Source organism: Balaenoptera acutorostrata, chromosome 12 (assembly GCF_949987535.1).
Source record: "Balaenoptera acutorostrata chromosome 12, mBalAcu1.1, whole genome shotgun sequence".
NCBI classification, from domain to species: Eukaryota; Metazoa; Chordata; class Mammalia; order Artiodactyla; family Balaenopteridae; genus Balaenoptera; species Balaenoptera acutorostrata.
Genome location: NC_080075.1, coordinates 30,254,784 through 30,279,707, shown reverse-complemented (window position 1 = coordinate 30,279,707; position 24,924 = coordinate 30,254,784). Strand labels below are relative to the sequence as shown.

Below are 24,924 nucleotides of genomic sequence, written 5' to 3'. Positions count from 1 at the left end.
CAAAAAAAAATCTTAAAAAAAAAGATTGTTCTAGATTAAAGGAGACTAAGAGACATGACAACTAAACACAATGTAGGGTGAAGTGTCATGAGGTCTGCAATTTACTTTCAAATATTTCAGAAAAGCAAGCAAATGTAGCAAAATGTTAACAAATAGAGAAATCACATGAAAGTCACATGGATGTTCATTGTATTATTTTCAATTGTTCTGTAGGTTTGAAACTTTTTGAAATAGAGCTCAGAGACTAAATTTGCTTCCTTGAAGGTGGTAAAATCTCTTGGGATTGTAGAGAGGACTATATGAGGCAGTGCATATAAAGAGCTTAGCACAGCACATGCAAGAAATGCTAATGATGTGCTTTGGTACCTTATTATTTATGACCACAATGGAAATATATGTTTGTCCCCTAAGGATTTCTACCTCTCCATTCTCTATCATGGTGCAGGATCGCACTCCCCCACCCCTTTTGATGTTGGCATGGCCATGTGACTGGACAGTGAAACATGAGATAAACGATATCTGTCACTTCCACATGGGAGCTTTAAGAGCCACCATGTAACTCACAGCATGACTTCCAGCTGTGCAGTGACCCACAGAGCGCATGCTGACATAGAGCCTTCGGCTGACTGGATTCCTGAGTCACTGCAATGAGTCTTCCTACTGATTCACAGTGGCTATGTGGAGTGAGCAAGACACAAACTTTTGTCGTATGAAACCAATGAGCTTTAGGGACCCTAAATTACAGCCTAATCTAACCTAGGAGTCCAGAAACTACTGCCCTCTGGTCAAATCTTGCCCATCACTTATTTTTGTAAATAAAGTTTTACTGGGATACAGTTGTATCTTTTTTTTTTTTAATTTTTATTTATTTATTTATTTATGGCTGTGTTGGGTCTTTGTTTCTGTGTGAGCGCTTTCTCTAGTTGTGGCAAGCGGGGGCCACCCTTCATCGCGATGCGCAGGCCTCTCACTATCGCGGCCTCTCTTTTTTTTTTTTAATATTATTTTTGCCTTGTTTTGTGTCCTCAATTGGTTTTTCACTTCAGTTACTTTTTTTTTTTTAATTAATTAATTAATTAATTTATTTATTTATTTTTGGCTGTGTTGGGTCTTCGTTTCTGTGCGAGGGCTTCCTCTAGTTGTGGCAAGCGGGGGCCACTCTTCATCGCGCTGCGCAGGCCTCTCACCATCGCAGCCTCTCCCGCTGCGGAGCACAGGCTCCAGACGCGCAGGCTCAGCAACTGTGGCTCACGGGCCCAGCCGCTCCGCGGCACGTGGGATCTTCCCAGGCCAGGGCCCGAACCTGTGTCTCCTGCATTAGCAGGCAGGTTCTCAACCACTGCGCCACCAGGGAAGCCCTATCACGGCCTCTCTTGTTGCGGAACAGGCTCCAGACGTGCAGGCTCAGTAATTGTGGCTCACGGGCCCAGCTGCTCCGCGGCATGTGGGATCTTCCCAGACCAGGGCTCGAACCTGTGTCCCCTGCATTGGCAGGCAGATTCTCAACCACTGTGCCACCAGGGAAGCCCCCTGTGTGTATCATTTATATACTGTCTGTGGATGCTTCAGCACTACAACAGCAAGAGCTGAGTAGGTGCAACAGACACCATATGGCCTGTAGAACCGCAAATACGTACTACCTCGTCCTTAACAGAAAAGTTTGCTGACCCCTAACCTACTCTATCTTGACTGACACAATCATATTTTAAGACAAAATAGAAAAAAAAAAAACCCAAAGCATTTATAAAACATGACTTTTAGCTGTAAAACCTTGGGCAAGTTATTTATTACTTCTACAACCTTTTAGTTGCCTTTGTGTAAAATGGGAGTATTAACAGTATCTGCCTCATATGATGCTGTGATAATTAAATGAATTCTTGCATGTAAAAACTTGGAACCAGGAGGCTTGGAACAGCAATGCTGGAGTAGCCAGAAGTGAGTGCAGGAATATGAGCTGAGGGATATAAAGTCATGAAGACAAGAACTCAGTACATTGTAGACACCCAATAAATGTTAGCAATTATTCCACTTACATAAAAATAAAATATATTTGAACAGAAACAGAAGACTAGAAGATAATAAATAACAGTAACCATGGTTATCTTTTAAAATATTAAGAGATAGGATCAGGAATGGTTGTGTTTTTTTTTTCTTTGTTACCATTCTGTGTTTTAAAATTTTCTACAACAAACATAATAGATTTTATAATCCGGAAAAAATAATGAATTTTTTTATACTTGCTGAAAACTTTTAATATTTCTGTCATTCACAAAACATCTTTTGTTGACATTCTACAAATGATACCATCCAATAATGTCCCAATACTTTCTTCTTGTGATGATAGTTTATATATCTGTAAAAATAAAAGACAGATTATGACATGCTGACATATTCATGTACTACTTTCATTACACGAGCATGTATATGTGAATTTATTTATTACTCAATTATTGGGATAATGGTGTAAAATCACAATGTGATTAAAATATGGAAAGTAGATGACAATTCATCACTTACATCAAAAGTTTCAATTGCAGTTATGGTGATAACTCTCTAAACATAGAAATACATTTGTACCAATTTTAAAAGCATACATATAGACATTAACTTCATACTACATTTTACATTTCAAATGTACTACGTAAGATATAGATATTTAAAATTATCTATTCTTTTAAAAAGAATGCATCAGGCTTCCCTGGTGGCACAGTGGTTAAGAATCCACCTGCCAATGCAGGAGACACGGGTTTGAGTCCTGGTCCGGGAAGATCCCACATGCCGCTGAGCAAATAAGCCCGTGCACCACAACTACTGAAGCCTGTGCTCTAGAGCCCAAGAGCCACAACTACTGAGCCCGTGTGCCACAACTACTGAAGCCCGCGTGCCTAGAGCCCGTGCTTGGCAACAAGAGAAGCCACCGCAATGAGAAGCCTGCGCACTGCAACGAAGAGTAGCCCCCGCTTGCCGCAACTGGAGAAAGCCCGTGTGCAGCAACAAAGACCCAACGTAGCCACAAATAAATAAATTTATATATATAAAAAAAGAATGCATCAACTAAGTTTTTAATTATATGTTACATAAACCTGCATTTCCAATTCTTTGCATCTATAATTATTTTTCAAGTAACTTTTAATTACATTAACCTTTCTCAAAAGTTAAAAAAATATATAGAAGCATTGGTGTACAATAAGCAAACAGTATTATTCCACATCTATTATGCTCTTTCTAAAAATACAGGCTTACAAACCTTTTTGACTTCTGTAATATTTGTTATTTCAGGGAGATTTTTGAGAGAAACTTGATGACCTTCTACCTGAGATATTAGGTATTCTTGATTTATTTGTTTTTCTCCCTCTTCAATATAAGCAATCAGAACTGAAGTGTCATTTGCCGAGATACCAAATTTTTTCAAGGCCTCTGAAATCTAAGGGGGAATAAAAAGACAATAAAACCAGTAGTTTCAACATCTGAAATCTCTCCCCATTTGTGCTCTTCCCTGGTCAGATTCTTATTTTTCATATCCTAATGGTTTTCTCTGTCTACAGTTTTCCAACAATCCCTTCCTAATATCTACCAGCTCTGCCTCTTGAGTCCTCCCTGCTCAAAGCTGCGCCTCATTCCCATAGATTCAAGCCTGGACTTGGCACGGTGCACAAACACCCACTCCCACTGGACCTAAGTGACCCTCTAGCCGTGCACTCCTGCCCTCTAGCCAGTCGGGACTGTTTGGGGCTCCCGTCATTTCATACTTTTTTGCCTGGGCTCACACTTTGCCCTCTGCCTGGAGTGCCCTCATCTTTCAAGGTCCAGTTCAAATGTCACTCCCCTTGCACTTTCCTCCTTACAGAATGAATTGCTTCTTTGTTCCCACAGATTTGCATTATTATTCCCATTATATCAATTATCTTAGAGCATTTGGACTTTGTCTTGTTCATCTGCCTTCCTCAGAAACATATTTGTTTCTTCTGCCCCTACAGCTGGAACAGGGTAGGGGACAGATGTTTATGAATTGTACAATCTCCTGAGTTATTTCAGTGATCTCAAAGAAACAATAGTTACCCAGTAATTTTCCCCCAGGTACTGGGGAATTCTATTACCACACATTTTATAAACTTTTCAAACATCTGTATTTTAAACTATGCCATGGGTTTCCTAACTTTTCTCTTGATGTCAGCACTTGATTGTGTTGTTAATAGTAGTAGTAATACTAAAACTTCGTCAGCAAAATTACATTTTTTTTTCAAATGTGCCCCAGGTAGAATGCTTTTAACTCAATAACTTTGATTACTATCAATATCTCAAACCACAAACTCTTCCTATGCACTGGGTGTGTGAGCATGTGTTAAAGAGCTGTTCTAGGTCCCAGGCAGGCTTCTGGTGTATGGAAAAGACATGGGTTCTATCCTCAAAGAGTTCATGGGGAGAACGAAAGATACACATGATAACACACAAATATCCATGCCTAATTTTTATCATTAGATTTAAATATAATTTAGAGTGATCTTCCTGACTCTATATGGTCAGGAAGGACAAATAAAACTATCCTCACTTAATTTAGCTAAACTTTAGTTTACTCATATGTGAAGTGACTCCAAAGCTTATTTGTCTAGTAAGAGGCAATGCTAACCCTCAACTCTCTGTCCAGCATTCTTTCTTCACTATTATTTTCGTTTGTTACTAACAACAGGCTCCAACCCAACACTGAGTACAAAGGCTACCATGACAAGGTCAAAAGATATAAAGTAAGTAAATTCCATATTAATTACATTGTTATTTGGGGAAAGATTGAAAATAATTTCAGTAGATAGAGTTCTTGTCTTCATTTTTCCCAGTTTGTAGAGGTGAACTGCTTTGTTTGCTGCCACAAGTACCTGAAATGGATCAACAATCTACCAAAGAGAACAAAAAGAATTACACACAGAGAATCTGGAGTACTCTGAAGACATATGCCCTATATCATGGTAACTCCAGTGTCAGGCTGTTTTACTTCATCACAATTCCTATGGACTACATTTTCAAAATTTTCAAAATCTCAAGGGCTTATGGTGTTTAGAAAATCACAGAATTTTACAGCTGCAAGCAACCTAGATAAATAATAAAAAGTTTTGAAGCAACACTTATTGAGGGCTATTATTATGGGAAAGGCCATATTCTCAACATTTTACCAAACCCCAAAGATATCAGAAGGAAAGAAATCATAAAGATCAGATCAGAAATAAATGAAAAAGAAATGAAGGAAACAATAGCAAAGATCAATAAAACTAAAAGCTGGTTCTTTGAGAAGATAAACAAAATTGATAAACCAGTAGCCAGACTCATCAAGAAAAAAAGGGAGAACACTCAAATCAATAGAATTAGAAATGAAAACGGAGAAGTAACCACTGACACTGCAGAAATACAATCATGAGAGATTACTATAAGCAACTCTATGCGAATAAAATGGACAACCTGGAAGAAATGGACAAATTCTTAGAAATGCACAACCTGCTGAGACTGAACGAGGAAGAAATAGAAAATATGAACAGACCAATCACAAGCACTGAAATTGAAACTGTGATTAAAAATCTTCCAACAAACAAAAGCCCAGGACCAGATGGCTTCACAGGCGAATTCTACCAAACATTTAGAGAAGAGCTAACACCTATCCTTCTCAAACGCTTCCAAAATATTGCAGAGGGAGGAACACTTCCCAACTCATTCTACGAGGCCACCATCACCCTGATACCAAAACCAGACAAAGATGTCACAAAGAAAGAAAACTACAGGCCAATATCACTGATGAACATAGATGCAAAAATCCTCAACAAAATACTAGCAAATAGAATCCAACAGCACATTAAAAGGATCATATACCATGACCAAGTGGGTTTATTCCAGGAATGCAAGGATTCTTCAATATATGCAAATCAATAAACGTGATACACCATATTAACAAATTGAAGGAGAAAAACCATATGATCATCTCAATAGATGCAGAGAAAGCTTTCGACAAAATTCAACACCCATTTATGATAAAAGCCCTGCAGAAGGTAGGCATAGAGGGAACTCTCCTCAACATAATAAAGGCCATATATGACAAACCCACAGCCAACATTGTCCTCAATGGTGAAAAACTGAAACCATTTCCACTAAGATCAGGAACAAGACAAGGCTGTCCACTCTCACCACTATTATTCAACATAGTTTTGGAAGTTTTAGCCACAGCAATCAGAGAAGAAAAAGAAATAAAAGGAACCCAAATCGGAAAAGAAGAAGTAAAACTGTCACTGTTTGCAGAGGACATGATACTATACATAGAGGATCCTAAAGATGCTACCAGAAAACTACTAGAGCTAATCAATGAATTTGGTAAAGTAGCAGGATACAAAATTAATGCACAGAAATCTCTTGCATTCCTATACACTAATGATGAAAAATCTGAAAGTGAAATTAAGAAAACACTCCCGTTTACCATTGCAACAAAAAGAATAAAATATCTAGGAATAAACCTACCTAAAGAGACAAAAGACCTGTATGCAGAAAATTATAAGACACTGATGAAAGAAATTAAAGATGATACAAATAGATGGAGAGATATACCATGTTCTTGGATTGGAAGAATCAACATTGTGAAAATGACTCTACTACCCAAAGCAATCTACAGATTCAATGCAATCCCTATCAAACTACCACTGGCATTTTTCACAGAACTAGAACAAAGAATTTCACAATTTGTATGGAAACACAAAAGACCCCGAATAGCCAAAGCAATCTTGAGAACGAAAAATGGAGCTGGAGGAATCAGGTTCCCTGACTTCAGACTATACTAAAAAGCTACAGTAATCAAGACAGTTTGGTACTGGCACAAAAACAGAAATATAGATCAATGGAACAGGATAGAAAGCTCAGAGATAAACCCACGCACATATGGTCACGTTATCTTTGATAAAGGAGGCAAGCATATACAGTGGAGAAAAGACAGTCTCTTCAATAAGTGGTGCTGGGAAAACCGGACAGCTACATGTAAAAGTATGAAATTAGAACACTCCCTAACACCATACACAAAAATAAACTCCAAATGGATTAAAGACCTAAATGTAAGGCCAGACACTATCAAACTCTTAGAGGAAAACATAAGCAGAACACTCTACGACATAAATCACAGCAAGATCCTTTTTGATCCAACTCCTAGAGAAATGGAAATAAAAACACAAATAAACAAATGGGACCTAATGAAACTTAAAAGCAAAGGAAACCATAAACAAGACCAAAAGACAACCCTCAGAATGGGAGAAAATATTTGCAAATGAAGCAACTGACAAAGGATTAATCTCCAAAATTTACAAGCAGCTCATGCAGCTCAATAACCAAAAAACAAAGAACCCAATCCAAAAATGGGCAGAAGACCTAAATAGACATTTCTCCAAAGAAGATATACAGATTGCCAACAAACCCATGAAAGAATGCTCAACATCATTAATCACTAGAGAAATGCCAATCAAAACTACAATGAGGGGCTTCCCTGGTGGCGCAGTGGTTGAGAATCTGCCTGCCCATGCAGGGGACATGGGTTCGAGCCCTGGTCTGGGAAGATCCCACATACCGCGGAGCAACTAGGCCTGTGAGCCATAACTACTGAGCCTGCGCGTCTGGAGCCTGTGCTCCGCAACAAGAGAGGCCGCGATAGTGAGAGGCCCGCACACTGCGATGAAGAGTGGCCCCCCCTTGCCGCAACTGGAGAAAGCCCTCACACAGAAACTAAGACCCAACACAGCCAAAAAAATAAATAAATAAATAAATAAATAATAATTAAAAAAAAAAAAAAAACTACAATGAGATATCATCTCACACTGGTCAGAATGGCCATCATCAAAAAATCTAGAAACAATAAATGCTGGAGAGCGTGTGGAGAAAAGGGAACACTCTTGCACTGTTGGTGGGAATGTAAATTGATACAGCCACTATGGAGAACAGTATGGAGGTTCCTTAAAAAACTAAAAATAGAACTACCATACGACCCAGCAATCCCACTACTGGGCATATACCCTGAGAAAACCATAATTCAAAAAGAGTCATGTACCAAAATGTTCATTGCAGCTCTATTTACAATAGCCAGGACATGGAAGCAACCTAAGTGTCCATCATCGGATGAATGGATAAAGAAGATGTGGCACATATATACAATGGAATATCACTCAGCCATAAAAAGAAACGAAATGGAGGTATTTGTAGTGAGGTGGATGGAGTTAAAGACTGTCATACAGAGTGAAGTAAGTCAGAAAGAGAAAAACAAATACAGTATGCTAACACATATATATGGAATCTAAGGAGAGAGAAAAAAAAAGGTCATGAAGAACCTAGTGGCAAGACGGGAATAAAGACACAGACCTACTAGAGAATGGACTTGAGGATATGGGGAGGGGGAAGGGTAAGATGTGACAAAGAGAGAGAGTGGCATGGACATATATACACTACCAAACGTAAAATAGATAGCTAGTGGGAAGCAACCACATAGCACAGGGAGATCAGCTCTGTGCTTTGTGACCACCTAGAGTGTGGGATAGGGAGGGCGGGAGGGAGGGAGATGCAAGAGGGAAGAGATATGGGAACATATGTATATGTATAACTGATTCACTTTGTTATAAAGCAGAAACTAACACACCATTGTAAAGCAATTATACTCCAACAAAGATGTTAAAAAAAAAAACAAAAAAACATTTACCTTCATTTTCTATACTTCTCAAAACTACCCTATGATATCTGCATCATTATTCACATGCAATAGATGAGGAAACCAAGGCAAAGAATGAGCTGGAATTCCAGTTCTGTCACTTACCACCGAGGGAACCTGGGTGAATTCCTTAGTGTTTTATCTGTAGAAGCAGATAATCACCATACCTACTTCACAGGGTTGTTGTGAAGATTACGTGAGTTATCAGTATATGTAAAGAACTTAGAACAATGCCAGGAACCAAATAAGCACTATATAAAGGTTGGCTACCACTTGCTCAAAGTCATAATAAATGGCATATCTGGGATTTAAGTCCTGCTGATTCTACCACTATGCAATGCCTCCTTTAGAGAGATTTTCTAGTTCAGAAGAGAAGATGGAGATCCAGGCATCTGCCATCACATCAGAGCTAGACGACCTTTCACATCTCCAAGGGCAGGCCCTGGCACTTCAGCTTCTATTCACTGTTAAATTCAAGGCTGGCCAAATCTGATTCCACTCTACAGCTTGGACAAGAACTTTTTACCTGAAGATAACAATTTTAGGCCCACCTATAACGTCATGAAAAATCATCATATTCTTAAAGTCCCCATATAGTTCACTCATTCCCATGAGTACTTACCACTGTAGGATTTATTAATGAGCCATCAATGGCACCTTCCATGGCCTTTTTTCTCAAGTCTCCAGCATTTTTTACATCTTTAAATAACAGAAGGGTCACCCTGTATTCGGGAAATAGGTCCAGCTGATGTGTCAACTGCATTTCGATAAGCAGGATTCTATTGCACAAGACCAAAAGACCAAAAGTTAACAACTGTAAGTCACTAACAAACAAATATCCTTACTAACAATTAAATATATTAAAGTAACTTTAATAATAAGATGTAGAACTGTTAAACTAGAAAAATCCACCCCAAAACATTTGGCATTCTCATGAGACACTGTCTTCCTAACCCTGCTCGAGCTGTTTCTAGCTTCCTTTGCCATTCCTGGGGAAGGATCAAGGTTGACACCTGGCCCCCTGGCTTTTTTTTTTTTTTTTTTTTAGGTTTGGGTTTTATATCAGATCTGCATATATATGACACTTGTGGTCAAATTTTAAGATTGGTAAAGTCAATTTCAAACAGCTTATATTTTGAGTACAGGTTTAACTATTACAAATATATGATGTTTAACTAGCACAGTAGTGGTCTTCAAAGATTTTCTCTTTGCCCCATGCTCATATGGTTGTAATCTGAGTTTGTTTGCTGATTTCCCTTTTTGTAGTTACTCTTCAAATTATAGTGCTATACACTGAGTTCTCAATGCATCTCACCCATGTCCTTTATCTCAGCTTTCTCATACTCTGCCATTCTTTTCTTTCTGGAAACAACCAGCATGATTATCTGCCCCCTGGTGCAGATAAGGCAGGCTCTGATGCATGCAAGAAGGGCAGCTTCCCAACAGCCAACTAGGAGCATAAAACCAAAAATTTTTTAGACCACAGGTTACTTATAGCATTAAGGAAACCTCACTCTAACTTGGTCTTTTTAGCTTTCTGATCTCACCATTTATTTATATTTTAGCAGAACCTAGACACAAATATAAAGAAAATAATCTTATAGAAGAAAGTATGACACAACTCAAAGATATTCATTTCACACATGGGAATTTAGCCAAGAGGGTACAATTCTTAAATAATAATACTGACCCTTTATAGACATAAATTTAACAAGAAAAGGACATAAAAGACAAATAACTGGAAAGACATAATCTATCTTTGAAATGGAAAAACTAAGCACTGCAAAAATCTGATCTTTAAAACAATTTCAATTAAAGTCCCAATGAGATATTTGGGTGAGGCAATTTTATAGGTTCATTTTATCCTTTTACCTAGGAGGTTCCATTGCTAGCATTTTTCTTAAGGAATAAATTGGCAATCTGAGGATTTATGTAATAAGATGTCCTTCTCATCATCCTAAGAGTAAAAAGTTGAAAACCTACCTAACTAGTAACAGGGGATTGGTTTTTACTAAACAACCACTAAAAACTAGTCTTGAAGAGTAGTTAAGGATGTGTAAATATAGCAATAAATAACATTAAGTACTTCACATCTGATTGGAAAACAAAACACAAAATGTAACATAGATTGTGGGGTTTTTAAAAGGTACACAAAAATAAAAAATATTGAAAGAAAAATACAACAAAAAGTTATCCTTGGGCTTCCCTGGTGGCGCAGTGGTTGAGAATCTGCCTGCTAATGCAGGGGACACGGGTTCGAGCCCTGGTCTGGGAAGATCCCACATTCCGCGGAGCAACTAGGCCCGTGAGCCACAACTACTGAGCCTGCGCGTCTGGAGCCTGTGCTCCACAACAAGAGAGGTCGCGATAGTGAGAGGCCCGCGCACCGCGATGAAGAGTGGCCCCCGCTTGCCACAACTGGAGAAAGCCCTCACACAGAAACGAAGACCCAACACAGCCAAAAATAAATAAATAAACAAATGTGGGGTTTAAAAAAAAAGTTAGCCTTGACTTGCTGGAATTGCATCTGATCTTTTCTGTTACAATCAGGAAAGAATAAAATTTGTGAATAATGTGGTAGCACACAGCAGTTAAACCTTTATTATCATGATAACGTCCAATGGAAAAAGAATAGATACAGACAGAATGTATACCCAACTATACAAAAAGATGCACTCAGAAAGCAAAAACATGAAGGAAGCACACAAAAATACGGCCATCTTGGATAGTAGAATTGCAGGTAATTTTTATTGTTTTCTATAAAAAATATTTTTGTACGTTCTGAATTTTCTGCAGTGTGCACACAAAATACAACGAGTACATATAACCAGAGAGGAAAAAATTTTTTGTGGTTTTTGTTTTTACACTAGGGGAAAAAGGCCCCCTAGCAAACGTCAAAATGGTTTGTTTTGTTTTATATAATTCACTCAGGTCAGAAACTTCGAATCATCGTTGGATACTAACCTCTCACTCAAATCCCATATCTAATCCAAAAGTCTTGTCAATTTTTAAATATCATCTTGACAGCTCCAATTCTCTCCTATACCCACTGCCACCACCGTAGGCCACCATCTCTCATCTACATCTGTGACCTCCTAGAAGTGGTCGCCTCACAATTCCTGCCCTCCTATCATCCAACCTCCACCCACGGGCATTCCAAACTCTATGATCTGGGCCCTTCCTCCCTCTTCGGCTTCCTAGCTCACCCCTCCCCTGATCGCGCTCATTCCGCCACCACCGCACTTGACTTCTCAGCTTCAGGTCACCAAGCTCCCGCCCCCGCGCGCCCTCTAGGACAGGCAGTTCCCCTGATGCAATCCTCCCTCCCTTCAACTCGCCGGTAAGAGTCCATTTACCAGCGCGCCCAGAACCCAGGACTAGCTCCCTATTCCAGGAGCTCCTCTGTCACAACTTTGGTGAGTCGCGGCCTTATCAGGATGATGTATCGTCAGCTGATACATCAGGGAGAGACTAAGCCGATCATTGCCGGGCTGCATCCCAGGGCCGGGCCTCAGGAAGCGCTCGATAAACGAGGACGCCGAGAATCACATCCGTTGTCTAGAAAATGGGTGCCGGGACTGCGTCTTCCGTTCCCGCCCTTCCAGCTCTTGCTCGGCGAGGACTCACCGTCGCCCCCCTGTTCTTCTCGTAAGATCTTCCCCACGGAAACAAAGCCCTGAACTTCCGGAAGATCAACCTCAGCTGCGCCCCGTCTCCGCCCTCCCGGCACACCCTTCTTCCCCGGCTTGAATCGCATCAGCGGACGCGAAGGAGATCCGGGGCTCCGTCCGCCACTTCCGGCGAGGGAGGAGGGGAGACTCCTCGGGCGGGGCCGGAAGCTGAGGGATGGGTGTGGGTCTTCTCCCGGTCCTTAAGCACCTTGGCCTTGGACGAGACGTCCTCAGTTTCTTCCCGTGCAAAGAAAAGTATTGGCTCCAATGAGCTCTACGTACGTCTCCGCTGCTCGAGATTTAACAGTTCTTTTTCGAGGCAGGCGGGATTCAGTTTGCTTCTTGTTCTGGGTACGCTCACTGGGGAAGGATCTCCTGGAGCCGAACGCAGTCGGCGACCTACCTGAGGTACTTCAGAGAGAGATGACAGTACGTTAATGGAATCAACCTCTTCATCCAGCAGGCTCACAAATTTGACTTTTCATCCTTAAGTGTATCAGCCTCCAAAAGAGGAGGTAATCCGCTGAACAGGCTGTAGAGAATTATTTTCCCTGTTTTTTATGCTTGGGGCTCATGTTGGTCAATACTTTTCTTTAAACAAAAAGACAGGTAAATAACAAATAGGGTGGATATATGCTATGGAGAAAAAACCAGAGGAAACGGGGTAATGTCAGGCCGTGGGTATTACTATTTTAAATAGGATGGTTAAGAAAGATCTCTCCAAAAAGGGCCATTTGAACAGTGACTGGAGGAGGTCTGGAAGCAAGTTCTGTGTGTATTTGAAGAGCAGCATTCCAGGCAACAAAGGGTGTTCAAAGGCTGAGACAGATATGGCCTTAGCCTATTTAAGAAAGAGCAAAGAACCTTGTGGCTTGAGCACAGTGGGAATATATATGAAAAAAAAAATTGTTCTGACAGAAGATCCAGATTATGTAAAGAACTCCAACTCAAAAATTATGAGACAACCTAATTAAGAATAGGAGACATTTTTGAACACACTTCACAAAAGATAAATGAAAGGCCAATAAAAACTTGAAAAAAATGCTCAACATCATTAGTCATCAGGGAAATACAAATTAAAAACATAATGAGGTACTACTACATACCCGTAAGATGACTAAAATTTAAAAGACCTTACCATTTTTAAATACCAAGTGTTGTCAGACATGCAGAACTGGAACCCTCCCACGTTGCTAGTCTGAGTATAAAATAGTATAACCACTTTGGAAAAGAGTTTGGCAGTTTCTTAAAAAATTAAATGTATTCTTACCATACCCAGCAGTTTCACTCCTTGGCATTTACCCAGAAGTGAAAACGTGTCCACACAAAGGCTTGAACGTGAATGTTCATAGCAACTTGACTCATAATAGCCCCAAACTGGAAACAACCCAATGCCCAACAACACATCAATGGATAAACAAATTGTGGTAAATTGATGTCATGAAATACTATCCCATAATAAAAGGAATGAACATACTTGCAACATGGATGAATCTAAAAACACGCTCAGCAAAAAAGCAAGAAACAAATTATGTTACTGTATGATTCCATTTCTATAAAACTATAGGAATTGCAAATTTATTCTAGAGTGACTGAAAGCAAATTAGTGGTTGTTAGGAATGGGCAAGTGGGAGACACTGACTGAAAAGGACCCCCAAGGGAACCTCTGCAGTGAAGCCAACGTTCTATATCTTGATGTGGTGTTAGTTAAAAGGGAGTATGAATGTCAAAATTCATCAAATTATGTACTTTTAAAGAGTACATTTTATAAAATTATGCCTCAGTAAAGTCAATTAAAAAATAGACAGAGAAAAAAAAAGTTGTCCCAGTTCAGTGACTTGTCTGTGACCACCAAAAACTGGGAACAACCCAAATGTTCATCAAGTGAATGGACAAACTGTATATCCATACAATGGAATACAACTTGGCAGTAAAAAAGGAAATCAACTATTGCTACATAAAATAACATGGATAAATCTCAAAATAGTCATGCTGAAAGAAAAAAGCCAGACATAAAAAGTGTATACTGTATGACTCCATTTATATAAAACTAATTTATAGTGACAAAGCAAACCACCAGTGGCTTGGGTAGGGGGCCTGGGGTGGAAAAGGGGAATTACAAAGGGGCACTAGGAAACTTTGGGGTAATATCAATAGATGTGTTCTATCTTAATTGTGGTCATGGTCTCATGGATGTATACATGTCAAATTTATCAACCTGTTCACTTTAACAGTTGTACAGTGTATCATGTCAATTATATCTCTAAAGCTGTTTTAAAAATCATGAGACAACACTACATCTGTATTAGAACAGCTCAAAGAAATGAAAAAACTGACAATATAAGTGCTGGTAAGAATGTGAGCAACTGAAACCATTCCTGTGTCATGTGAAAATAACCCCTCAAATGAAACCTGTGCTTCTTTTTATTTATTTATTTTTTAATTTTTGGCTGCGTTGGGTCTTCGTTTCTGTGCGAGGGCTTTCTCCAGTTGCGGCAAGGGGGGGGGCCACTCTTCATCGCGGTGCGCGGGCCTCTCACTATCGCGACCTCTCTTGTTGTGGAGCACAGGCTCCAGACGCGCAGGCTCAGTAATTGTGGCTCACGGGCCTAGCTGCTCCGCGGCATGTGGGATCCTCCCAGACCAGGGCTCGAACCCGTGTCCCCTGCATTGGCAGGCAGACTCTCAACCACTGCGCCACCAGGGAAGCCCCGAAACCTGTACTTCTTGATAAACTGTTACTTGACGTCTCTGTATTCCTAAAAGGTATAAATATTTGTAGGATCTCAATGTCATGTCAGTGGAAGAGCTCTGGTACTTCTTGGTCTCATATGTGTGGTTGAAAAATTAACAGCTATGACTGCCAGAATTATTAACAAATAATTTATGAATTTTATTATTTTAAAATTTTATTTATTTTTAGATGCATTGGGTCTTCATTGCTGCACACAGGCTTTCTCTAGTTGTGGCGAGCAGGTGCGACTTTTTGTTGCAGTGTGTGTGCTTCTCATTGCGAGTTGTGGCCTGATATGTAGCATTTCCTCCAACTCTAACATGGAGGGATGGCTGAGAATGGAGAGGGCTTGGTATGGAGGCCCAGAGTTTAACTTGGGCTCTAGTCAGCTTAGAGAGTGCTAATTAGGTTTGCTGGCAAAGGCAAAACAGGGGAGTGTGGTCCAGGTGGCAGATGGCACCTTCAGGGAGGAGGAGGAGGTTGAGGGAATCTGAGACCATTCTTAGAACCTATGTTTCACATAACAGGAGATATAAATGAAATAAATGCTAAATAGTGATACAAGGTACCTTGTAGAAAAAGGAGTAATTCAGTAGGGGGGTAGGGTTGGGAGAGAAGGCTTTACTGAGGAGAGGGGGCTTCAAGAATGATTTGTTCACAGAGGCTATAGGAGAGCCATTATAGCCAAGGGAACAACCTGAAAGACAAAGATACCGTGGCATAAACATGTATAATGTTGTGGTCAAGAAACGGCTGGCACACTGAAGAATGGAGTGGAACACAGCAGAGGCTTTGAAAAGTCAGCTGGGAGTCAGATCACACAGGGCCCTGACAAGGAGTTGGAAATGGATTCTGAAGGCCGTAAGCCATTAAAGATTTCCAAGAGGGGAGTAACATTAATGAGCTTGTTTTAGGACATAATTCTGGGGCAGTTGTTAGAATTACATTAGAAAGGTGGTTCAGGCAGGATCTAGATAGGGCCTACCTCCATAGCAGGAGTGTTTGTAGTTGATTTTGTGGGTCCAAATCATGTCTTAGGGCACTGAATGGCCTACACTCTTGGGACATGATGCATAAAAATCAAGCTTACCAGACTGAGGTTAAACCCAAAACCAATTTAATTGGCAAAGTCTCATTACACTGGCTAGATTGAACTCATGCCTATATCTCTACTCTTTACTCAAACCCTACCAAGAAGATAAGACTCCTAAAGATTAAGAACTCACAAGAGAGTGGGAGGGATGATGAATGGTAGACAGAGAGAGAGAGCAATAAAAATTTCAAAGATATTAACTCTTAGAATGGAGAAAAATAAAACCTAATCGTGTGCAGCAAGGGGAAGCTAAACAAAAAAGTCAAGGTGACTGACCACCTTATTATAAGTCTACCATACACTTCCATCAGCTCTGAGTGCCTCAATCTTAAGTACTAAATGACAGGCAAAGATCACCAGATATTTCAAGATCACATCTAACAGGAGAGAAAGGCATCAACAAACAGGAAAAAACAAAAAACAAAAACAGCTGACACAGGGAATGGAAGAAACTTAAAAATTGATAACTTTAGAGAAAGAAAAGATAATGCATTCATTTAAAAAAATAAAAGAATGAAGTGCCTGGGAAAAAAACCATTCAGAAAAGAAGAGCTAGTAGCTCTTGGAGATTAAAAACATATAGCAGGGGGCTTCCCTGGTGGCGCTGTGGTTAAGAATCCGCCTGCCAGTGCAGGAGACACGGGTTCGAGCTCTGGTCCGGGAAGATCCCACATGCTGCGGAGCAACTAAGCCCGTGCACCACAACTACTGAAGCCCGCGCGCCCTAGAGCCCGTGCTCGGCAACAAAAGAAGCCACCACAATGAGAAGCCCGTGCACCGCAACGAAGAGGAGCCCCCGCTCCCCGCAACTAGAGAAAGCCCGCGTGCAGCAACAAAGACCCAATGCAGCCAAAAATAAATTTATTTTTTAAAAAAACATATAGCAGAAAAAATATGTAAATAATATGTAGCAGAAAACCTAAACAATCAACAGAAGGGTGGAAATAAAGCTGAGAAAATTCTTGTGATTTAAAAAAAAGAAGAAAGGAAAGATTAAAAATGGAAAATAAAAGAAAAAATATAATTAACTTAGAGGTACATTTCAGAAAATCCAATAGTCAACTAATAGAAGTTCCCCAAAAAGAAAATAGAGAAGATAAAGTGAAAAGAAAATTTCCCAGAACTGATGCATATAGCCTGCCAGACTGGAAGACCTCACTTAGTATCTAGCATTATGAATTTAAAAAATACCCACACTAAGTCATATCATGAACTTTCAGGACACCTGAAACAAAGATCCTAAAGCTTGCAGAAAGAAACATTACAGGTCACAAATAAAAGTTCTGGAATCAGAATAGCACAAGGCTTCAAACAGCAACAATGAACTATGGAAAACAATGAATAAATGCATTTTAAAGTGCTTACCTACAATTGTACAGTCTATCAAACTATCAATGCAGTGGAAGAATAAAATAAACCCATTTCAGACATGCAAAAGCCTCAAAAAATTTACATCCCATTAATCCTTGGGAAACCATGGAAGGATATGCTCCACCAAACAGGGAAGTAAACCATGAATGCAGCAGCTGTGGATCCAGGAAACAGAAGAGGGGCACAAGAAAGGACCAGGGTGAAGGCAAAGAGAAATCTCAGGGCAAGAGCTATGCCCCAGGTGTAGAGAACAACCAACGTGCCTGTCATGTGTTGAGCTGTGCTCCCGCAAAAGTCGTATGTTGAAGTTGTCCTAACCACCTGGACTTCAGAATGTGACTGTACTTGGAGATGGCGTCTTTAAAGAGGTAAGTTTAAATGAGGTCATTAGGGTGGGCACTAATCTAATATGACTGGTATCCTTATAAGAAAAGGAAATCTGGACGTAGACACAGAGGGAAGACCATGTGAAGACCAAGGGAGAAGATGGCCATTTACAAGTCAAGGAGAGGGGCCTCAGAAGAAACCAGCCCTGCCAACACCTTGATCTTGGACTTCTGGCCTCCAGTACTGTGAGAAAATAAACACCTGTTGTTTAAGCCACCCAGTCTGTGGTACTTTTTTATCGCAGCCCTGGCAAACTAAAAACAGTGCCCAACCTAGAACAGGTCAAGAACAAGTCCAATCAATCCAGGAAAGATTTCAAACAAAAAAGAATCTGATGTGTTTACCCTATCCACACTGAGAAATGGTACAGTGGTGTTAGAGATTTGGAGGATGAATTAGTGATAGGTTCATAGGAAAAGACACAAACAAAAATGAAGGGGACAAAATGGTGTAAGAATGGAGACATACTCGTACATGATGGTTCAGAGGTGAATGATACTTACCTAGCAAATAACATAAACTTAGAATACTGATTTAACCAAAAGTTGGGAAATAACTATCCTGAAAAGATGAGGGGAACAGAAGTGTGTATGTGGACAGATGATGTGAAAGAGCTAAATTCTCATCTTCCACAGCAGGAAGTCAATAGATAGTATCAGAAACTGAAAAATCAAGATGTGGTAATATAAGCCTAGTATTTAAATATGGAGGCAAATATTAGAAAATAATGCTAAAATACTTTAAGTGGTTGCCTTTGGGTAGAAAATAATGCAAAAATACTTAAAGTGATTACCCTTGGGGAGTGACAATCAGGGGATAGGGCAGGGGTGCTGATGGGAAGACTACTCTTTTTCATGGATATCTCGGTAGAACTATCTGAATTTTAAACTATTGGGTTGGCCAAAAAGTTCATTTGGGTTTTCCGTAACATCCTGCAGAAAAACCCAAACGAACTTTTTGGCCAACCCAACACTTACCTGTGTTTTTTTAATAAAAATAAAAAATGTAAAAGCTTAAACAGACCACTAAAGACCTTTAAAAAAGGTTGCTCGTCCCTTTAGCCAGAGGACTTTCAGTGGTGTGATGTGAGCAGAAGCCGGAAACACAGTATTTTGAAGAATAAATGAGACACGAGATAGCAAAAGGAGACTGGTTTTCAATAAGCTGTTGATAAATGAAATGGGATGGGGACAGAGAGGACAACACGATCAAAGAAGGTTTTCAAAGGTGGCAGTGCTTAAGATGACACTTCTGGTGGCAATGTCCTCCTCAGAAACTGCTTGCCAAGGAACTCCTTAAAACTATTAGATTAGCTGGACTCCCATGCCTGTCCCTGGGTGGTTCTTTTTTTGCCTCACCAGTTGTCTTGCTGCCAGTATCTTTCCAAGGGAGAGTTCACGATGTATGCGAAGGAACAATTCCACAGTGCAGCCTTCTGGCAAGAAGAACTCTTGTATCTCTGTTAAATGTGGCGGGCAGGAAAAAACTTTGAGCCACCACCTAGATGAAAGGTAGCAACCTGACTGAGCTCATCAGACACAGACCAGGGAGTAGCTGAGTTAGAGCACTTCCTTAGGGTCAGGTTCCACATGATGTTCATTTATAACACAGAACAGAGAAAACAACTATCATATGCAGTATCAGACTTTCCATGATACAACGCTTCAAAATCAGAGGCTTAAAAAATGAGGCCAATTTGCCCAAGTATTCATCAAATATTTACCAAGGCTTATGATGTCATGACAGTTAGACCCTTTCTTGAGCAAACAAAGGTTTCTGGCTTCCTCTGCAACTAAAAATAATTAACACCTCCCACATGATCCAGCTGTGTGTTCCAGAGGTAAACTAGCAGAAGGGGCAACTTAGAAAAAGTCAAGGTCAAGGCACCATTCCACTGTGAGAGGCAAGTGGAGAAAGACTACAGCAGGTTACGTTCAACAAGGAAGCAACAACACAAGGAGCCACGCAAGTCTCCCCAGATATTCCAGGCTTTAAATGTCGCACCCTATTCTGTCCATCAAGCAACATTTATAGTCTATAAGAGTTTTCAAGTTTTCTGAGTAGCTCCACCCAGTTGATAACAATTACCCTGTCAGGTAAATTACCCAGCATTTAGCATTTACGTTTATCAATTGGTCTCTCCTGCTCAATTGACAATCAGTCCCTAACAGTTTATCTAGTGTTAGATGGCGTATCTGACAATTCAGTGAAAGGAAGTTGGTCAAATCCAACAATAGACTGCCAAAAGAAAGAAAGAAATGTCTAATCACAAAAATACTACAACTAGTTACAAATAGTGATTAGGTTCTAAAGAGATTATCTCCTAGGTAGATTTTAATAGAAATCTTGAACATTTTGGGGGGGGGGGGGAAGATACCCTGATGACTGGGTAATAACAGAACATGACAAAAACACTAAAAATTTTCTGCACACACACACAAACATTACAAGTCTAGTCAGAAGGAAATACACCAGAAAAGGAAGATAGAATTTTTAAAAATAATTTACAAGGGATGTTCTTTATTACTTTTTAATCAGTTCTAAAATATCATCCTCCTTTAAAAAAAATTAAGACTGGAATGACAGATTATTTCCTTCACTGTTGTAAATATTGCAAATTTATCAGTGGAGCTAAATATCAATATAATTTTTCCTTAAGCTCGAACACATAAGAGAGCACTAAGATAGATTATAAACCTCATTTGACCTGATGTTATAAAAAGTCACTCTGGCTGTCTTCAGTCCTGTTGTGTCTCCAGATAGATTTCTAGGGTAGGCTTGTGTCACTTGGTCCATCTATAATAGGTAGGATAGGGTAGTCTGTAGTAACTGCCAGGATACAACCTTCTGTTCTGCGCTGCTTGACTGGCATTTGGCTTTACATTCCAAGAGTACCTCCTTTGTAAACAGTCCTCTCCGTGGGGACCAGGAGGAGGAATATGGCCTCTCTGGTAAATGTTCTGATTCTGTGAAAATTTTCTTAAACAAAACAAAAGTAATACACCATTATTAGTTTTAATAAATATATATAATAAGCTTTATAAAATTATACATAGATACTCTGGTTCTACTGTTTTCTACCTGTGTGATTTTAGCAGATAAAATTGCTTAATCTTTGGATTTCGTAGTTCTTTATAAAATAGAGCTAATAATACCTTCCATCTTCATGGATTGTTTTGAAGGTAAATTAAGATGATATACTTCAATTACCCACCACAATGCCTTGGCACACTGTAGGTTCCCAGAAGCCTTTCCATCTTTCCCTATAGAGATAAATGCCCGTACTATTCTAATCAGATACATTCTCTCCAAGTGTGGCAGGGTTGACATGAAACAGAATAAGCTATTTATTTTTGAAAACCAGGAACCTACTTTCACTTTATAAGTAAATACATACATGAATTAATTATCAAATGTAGAAATTCTAACCATGGCACATGCAGCAAATTTGGAAAATTAAATTGTTTCAAAAGCAACATCAGTAAATCTAATATAATCATACAAAAGAAAATTTGGAAATCTGAGAAAAGTAAACACCCCCAAAAACCCCTCAATCCCACTTAATCTAAGTAAACTGGTTAATATTTACTTTTGGTCTTTTTCCCCCCAGCATCTTTTTTTGACTGCTGAATCATAACCTATTATTTTCACTTATCATAAGTAAGCTATCACTTTCAATGGCTTTATAAAATATCATAGTATGGATATAATAATTTACTTAGCTATTCTTCATTGTTAGAAATGCAAGCTGCTACCAATTTTTCCACTACTGTAAATAATGCTGGGATTAACATCCCAGAACATATACAACTGTATCCTAAGCACCTAGTCCAGAGTCTGATACATAGTAGGGAGTTTGAGAAATGTGCTGAATGATTAAATGCATGTACATTTTTCCATATTTTTAAGTACTTCTGTAACCTCATGGTGGAATTACCAGGTATGAACATTTTTATGGCTATTACAGTTATGTTTCAAAAGGGCTATACCATTTTTCAGTGCCCCTGGCAACACAAGCAACACCTTTTTGAAATGTTTACATCTGCTAAAAATGCCAAAACATCTTTTTGAAAACTGAAAGTTTACAATGTGCTAAAGTACTTTATTAACTCATGTAATAATCGACAACAATCCCAAGGTATATGTTATTAAAATTTTATTTATAATATTGTTAAAATTTCCATCTAACTGATAAGAAAATAGAAATTTAGAGATCTTACTCAACATCACATACAGGGTGAACAGCAGAGCCAGGATGTAAACCCAGGTCCAGCCTGACAATCAATACACTGGACTACCTTGTCAAAAACTTGCTAAATAGCAAAATAGCAAAAACTGTTGTTGTTTTAATTGTACTGAGGTTTTTCCTGTTTCCCGAGTAAAAGTATGTTTGTGATTTATGTGTTCAACACCTTTGCAAGTTTCTCTACTGGAATTTTACCATTTTCCCTATAATTTGTATTTACCCTTTAAATAAAGCAACCTTCTTTATTCTGAAAACTATACTACTATTAATGCAGCCTAAGAATGTAAGATCCTTTCTGACACTCACATCAAATTATTGGCTTAAACTAAGTTTAAGAATCAATGAAAATTCCTAAGTCCTCTTACCAACTGCCTCTGAAAAATCACCTATTCCCCCTCCTATACTTGATTTTCCAGCCCTAAATGCAAAATATGGAACAAACAATACCTCCTGGTTGACACTGATCAGCAAGAAAACACCAATTCTTCACATTATAATGTGTTTGCACTAATATATAATATTAATTTCTATTTCAATTCTAGAAAAAGAGAAAGCAGAGATACCTTTCTGATTGCTGAAAATCTTGGGTCTGGGTATGGAAACGCCGAGATGTTGGGTAACCTGGGGTTGGATGTAGGTTATACTTAGGTCCTTGGTTAACAGACTTATTAGCTGTGTGAACTGTTTCCATCATATGCACTAAGTCTTCAAAACCACTTGTTCTGGATACACTGGAATCCCGATTCCTCAAACAGAATGTTTCCACAAAATATTACTGGTCTGCAAATTCAGTAGCCAATTTAGTGACTATATTTTGGCCCGTGAAAATAACAATTCCATCCTCCCCCCATTCCTATCTGTTTAGGTTTCCTCGAGCAAGTAAACAAGCTACATGAAGAAGGGATATGTGCAACTTAAATGATATAAAAATAGATCTTCCTAACCACAAATATCACATATAAAATGCAACTTACTTTCTGATGGGACCATTCCGAAGGTCTTCAATGTAGTTTTGTCTTTCTAAGCAATGTCCACGGCTCCTATTGAATACTGAGGAGCGGATGAACTGTTAGAAATAACTGTACAGAAAGTAAATCTTTCCCAGAGAAAGCAGATCAAAGCTGAAATCCAGGGACTTCCCTGGTGGCGCAGTGGTTAACAATCCGCCTGCCAATGCAGGGGACAGGGGTTCGAGCCCTGGTCCGGGAAGATCCCACATGCCACAGAGCAACTAAGCCCATGCGCCACAACTACTGAAGCCCACGTGCCACAACTACTGAAGCCTGCATGCCTAGAGCCCGTGCTCCGCAACGAGAAGCCACCGCAATGAGAGGCCCGCATACCGCAACAAAGAGTAGCCCCCCGCTCGCCGCAACGAGAGAAAGCCCGCACAGCAACGAAGACCCAACGCAGCCAAAAATAACTTAATTAATTAAATAAATTTAAAAAAGAAAAAAAAAAACGCTGAAATCCACTGACTAATTATTCAGGCTGTTATATCTCGCTATTTCCAGATACATACCTTTATAAACTTTTGGTAAAAGGTTATCTTACGTCAGAACAAATGAATTACAAACTTTTCTCTTTTTCCAAAATTTGAGAAATTCCCCTACACTTCTACCTTCAAATTTTATGAAAAGGGAAAAGTAGTGACAACTCTTATACTTACATTCAATTGCATCATCTGGCCACATGCCTTCTACATCAATCAAATATCTACAAAACAACAAAATTTGAGTCATTTGTAAATAAAAAGAAAAGAAAATCAAGTTTTTGCAAAAAAGGTCCAATTTCGCTTTACAAATACAGATATAAAAATCCTAAGAAAATATCAGCACATCTAATCAATAATTGTTAAAGAATGATATATACCATGACTACAAAAAGGCTTTATTCCAACGATGCAAGGATAACGCAACTTTAGAAAATCTATTAATATAATTATTTACATTAATACAACAATTTAATTAATAAATGAAAGAGAATAAAATACAGGACCAAACTGGCAGATGTTAAAAAGTTATCTGATAACATACAACGGTCAGTTTCGGTCAAAATGCTTTGTACACTAAAAACAGGAGACTTAATATGACAGAGTATTCATCAAGAACCAACAAATAACAAAAGACAAATTAGGACAAATATTAACATCATATCTAAAAAACCCTATCTAACCAACCATAGGAGCCAGAAACTTAGGAATCACCATCACTGACAGCTATTTCTCCCTCACCCTCATCCTCAACCTACCACCAGTGCTGACAATGATACTGCCTACATACCTCTAGAATCTGTCCACATCTTTCCACCAAAATGACCACCATACCCTGGTCCAAGCCACCATTATGCCCAATTTCTACACAAGTCTCCTAACTTGTTTCCTCGCTTCCACTCTTTCTCCCTGCAGTGTATTCTCCACTCGGTAGCAAAACGATAGGTTGAAAATGCAACTGGGTATGTTCCACACACTCACCTTCAACAAAAAAAGTTCAATGGTTTTCTATTACTCTTCAAGTCTGAAACCTTAAACAGAAGGCTGCACGATCGAGCTCCTACCCACACTTGCAGCTCCATTATAATGACATGCTCCCCCAACGGCCCCACCTTCCTGGCCAGTTCCTCCAACACAGCATATGCTTTCCTCTTACAGGGTCTTTTGCTATTCCTTATGCTCAGAAATCTCTCCCCAATGTCCCTATCTGGTTAATACCT

At 39.3% G+C, this 24,924-nt stretch overlaps 2 protein-coding genes across 6 annotated transcripts in view; both read right to left on the bottom strand.

Annotated features, from left to right (window-relative positions):
* Positions 1-2,237: 2,237 nt before the first annotated feature.
* On the bottom strand, positions 2,238-12,529 carry LOC130709397 (EKC/KEOPS complex subunit TPRKB). Of its 5 annotated transcripts, none has more exons than XM_057558370.1 (5): positions 12,338-12,529; positions 9,333-9,489; positions 4,767-4,889; positions 3,248-3,424; positions 2,238-2,353 (listed from the first exon to the last, which is right to left on the bottom strand). In XM_057558370.1, the coding sequence occupies exons 2-5, from the start codon at positions 9,471-9,473 to the stop codon at positions 2,267-2,269; spliced, it is 528 nt and encodes a 175-aa protein (XP_057414353.1). In that variant the 5' UTR covers positions 9,474-9,489; positions 12,338-12,529; the 3' UTR covers positions 2,238-2,266. The 5 variants fall into 5 exon arrangements, with proteins under 5 accessions (XP_057414353.1, XP_057414352.1, XP_057414356.1 ...); XM_057558369.1 differs by lacking the exon at positions 12,338-12,529 and adding an exon at positions 12,067-12,331; XM_057558373.1 differs by lacking the exon at positions 12,338-12,529 and adding an exon at positions 12,067-12,331 and having other exon boundaries at positions 3,248-3,426; positions 4,820-4,889.
* Positions 12,530-20,451: 7,922 nt separating this feature from the next.
* LOC103012757 (RNA/RNP complex-1-interacting phosphatase-like) overlaps positions 20,452-24,924 on the bottom strand; it is a gene marked incomplete at its 5' end in the record, with an annotated part of 50,184 nt that continues 45,711 nt past the window's right edge. The window contains 4 exons of the mRNA XM_057558688.1: positions 20,452-20,945; positions 22,776-22,958; positions 23,187-23,262; positions 23,882-23,928. Of these exons, the coding sequence (XP_057414671.1) occupies positions 20,750-20,945; positions 22,776-22,958; positions 23,187-23,262; positions 23,882-23,928 (502 nt within the window). The remainder of the gene's footprint in view (positions 20,946-22,775; positions 22,959-23,186; positions 23,263-23,881; positions 23,929-24,924) is intronic.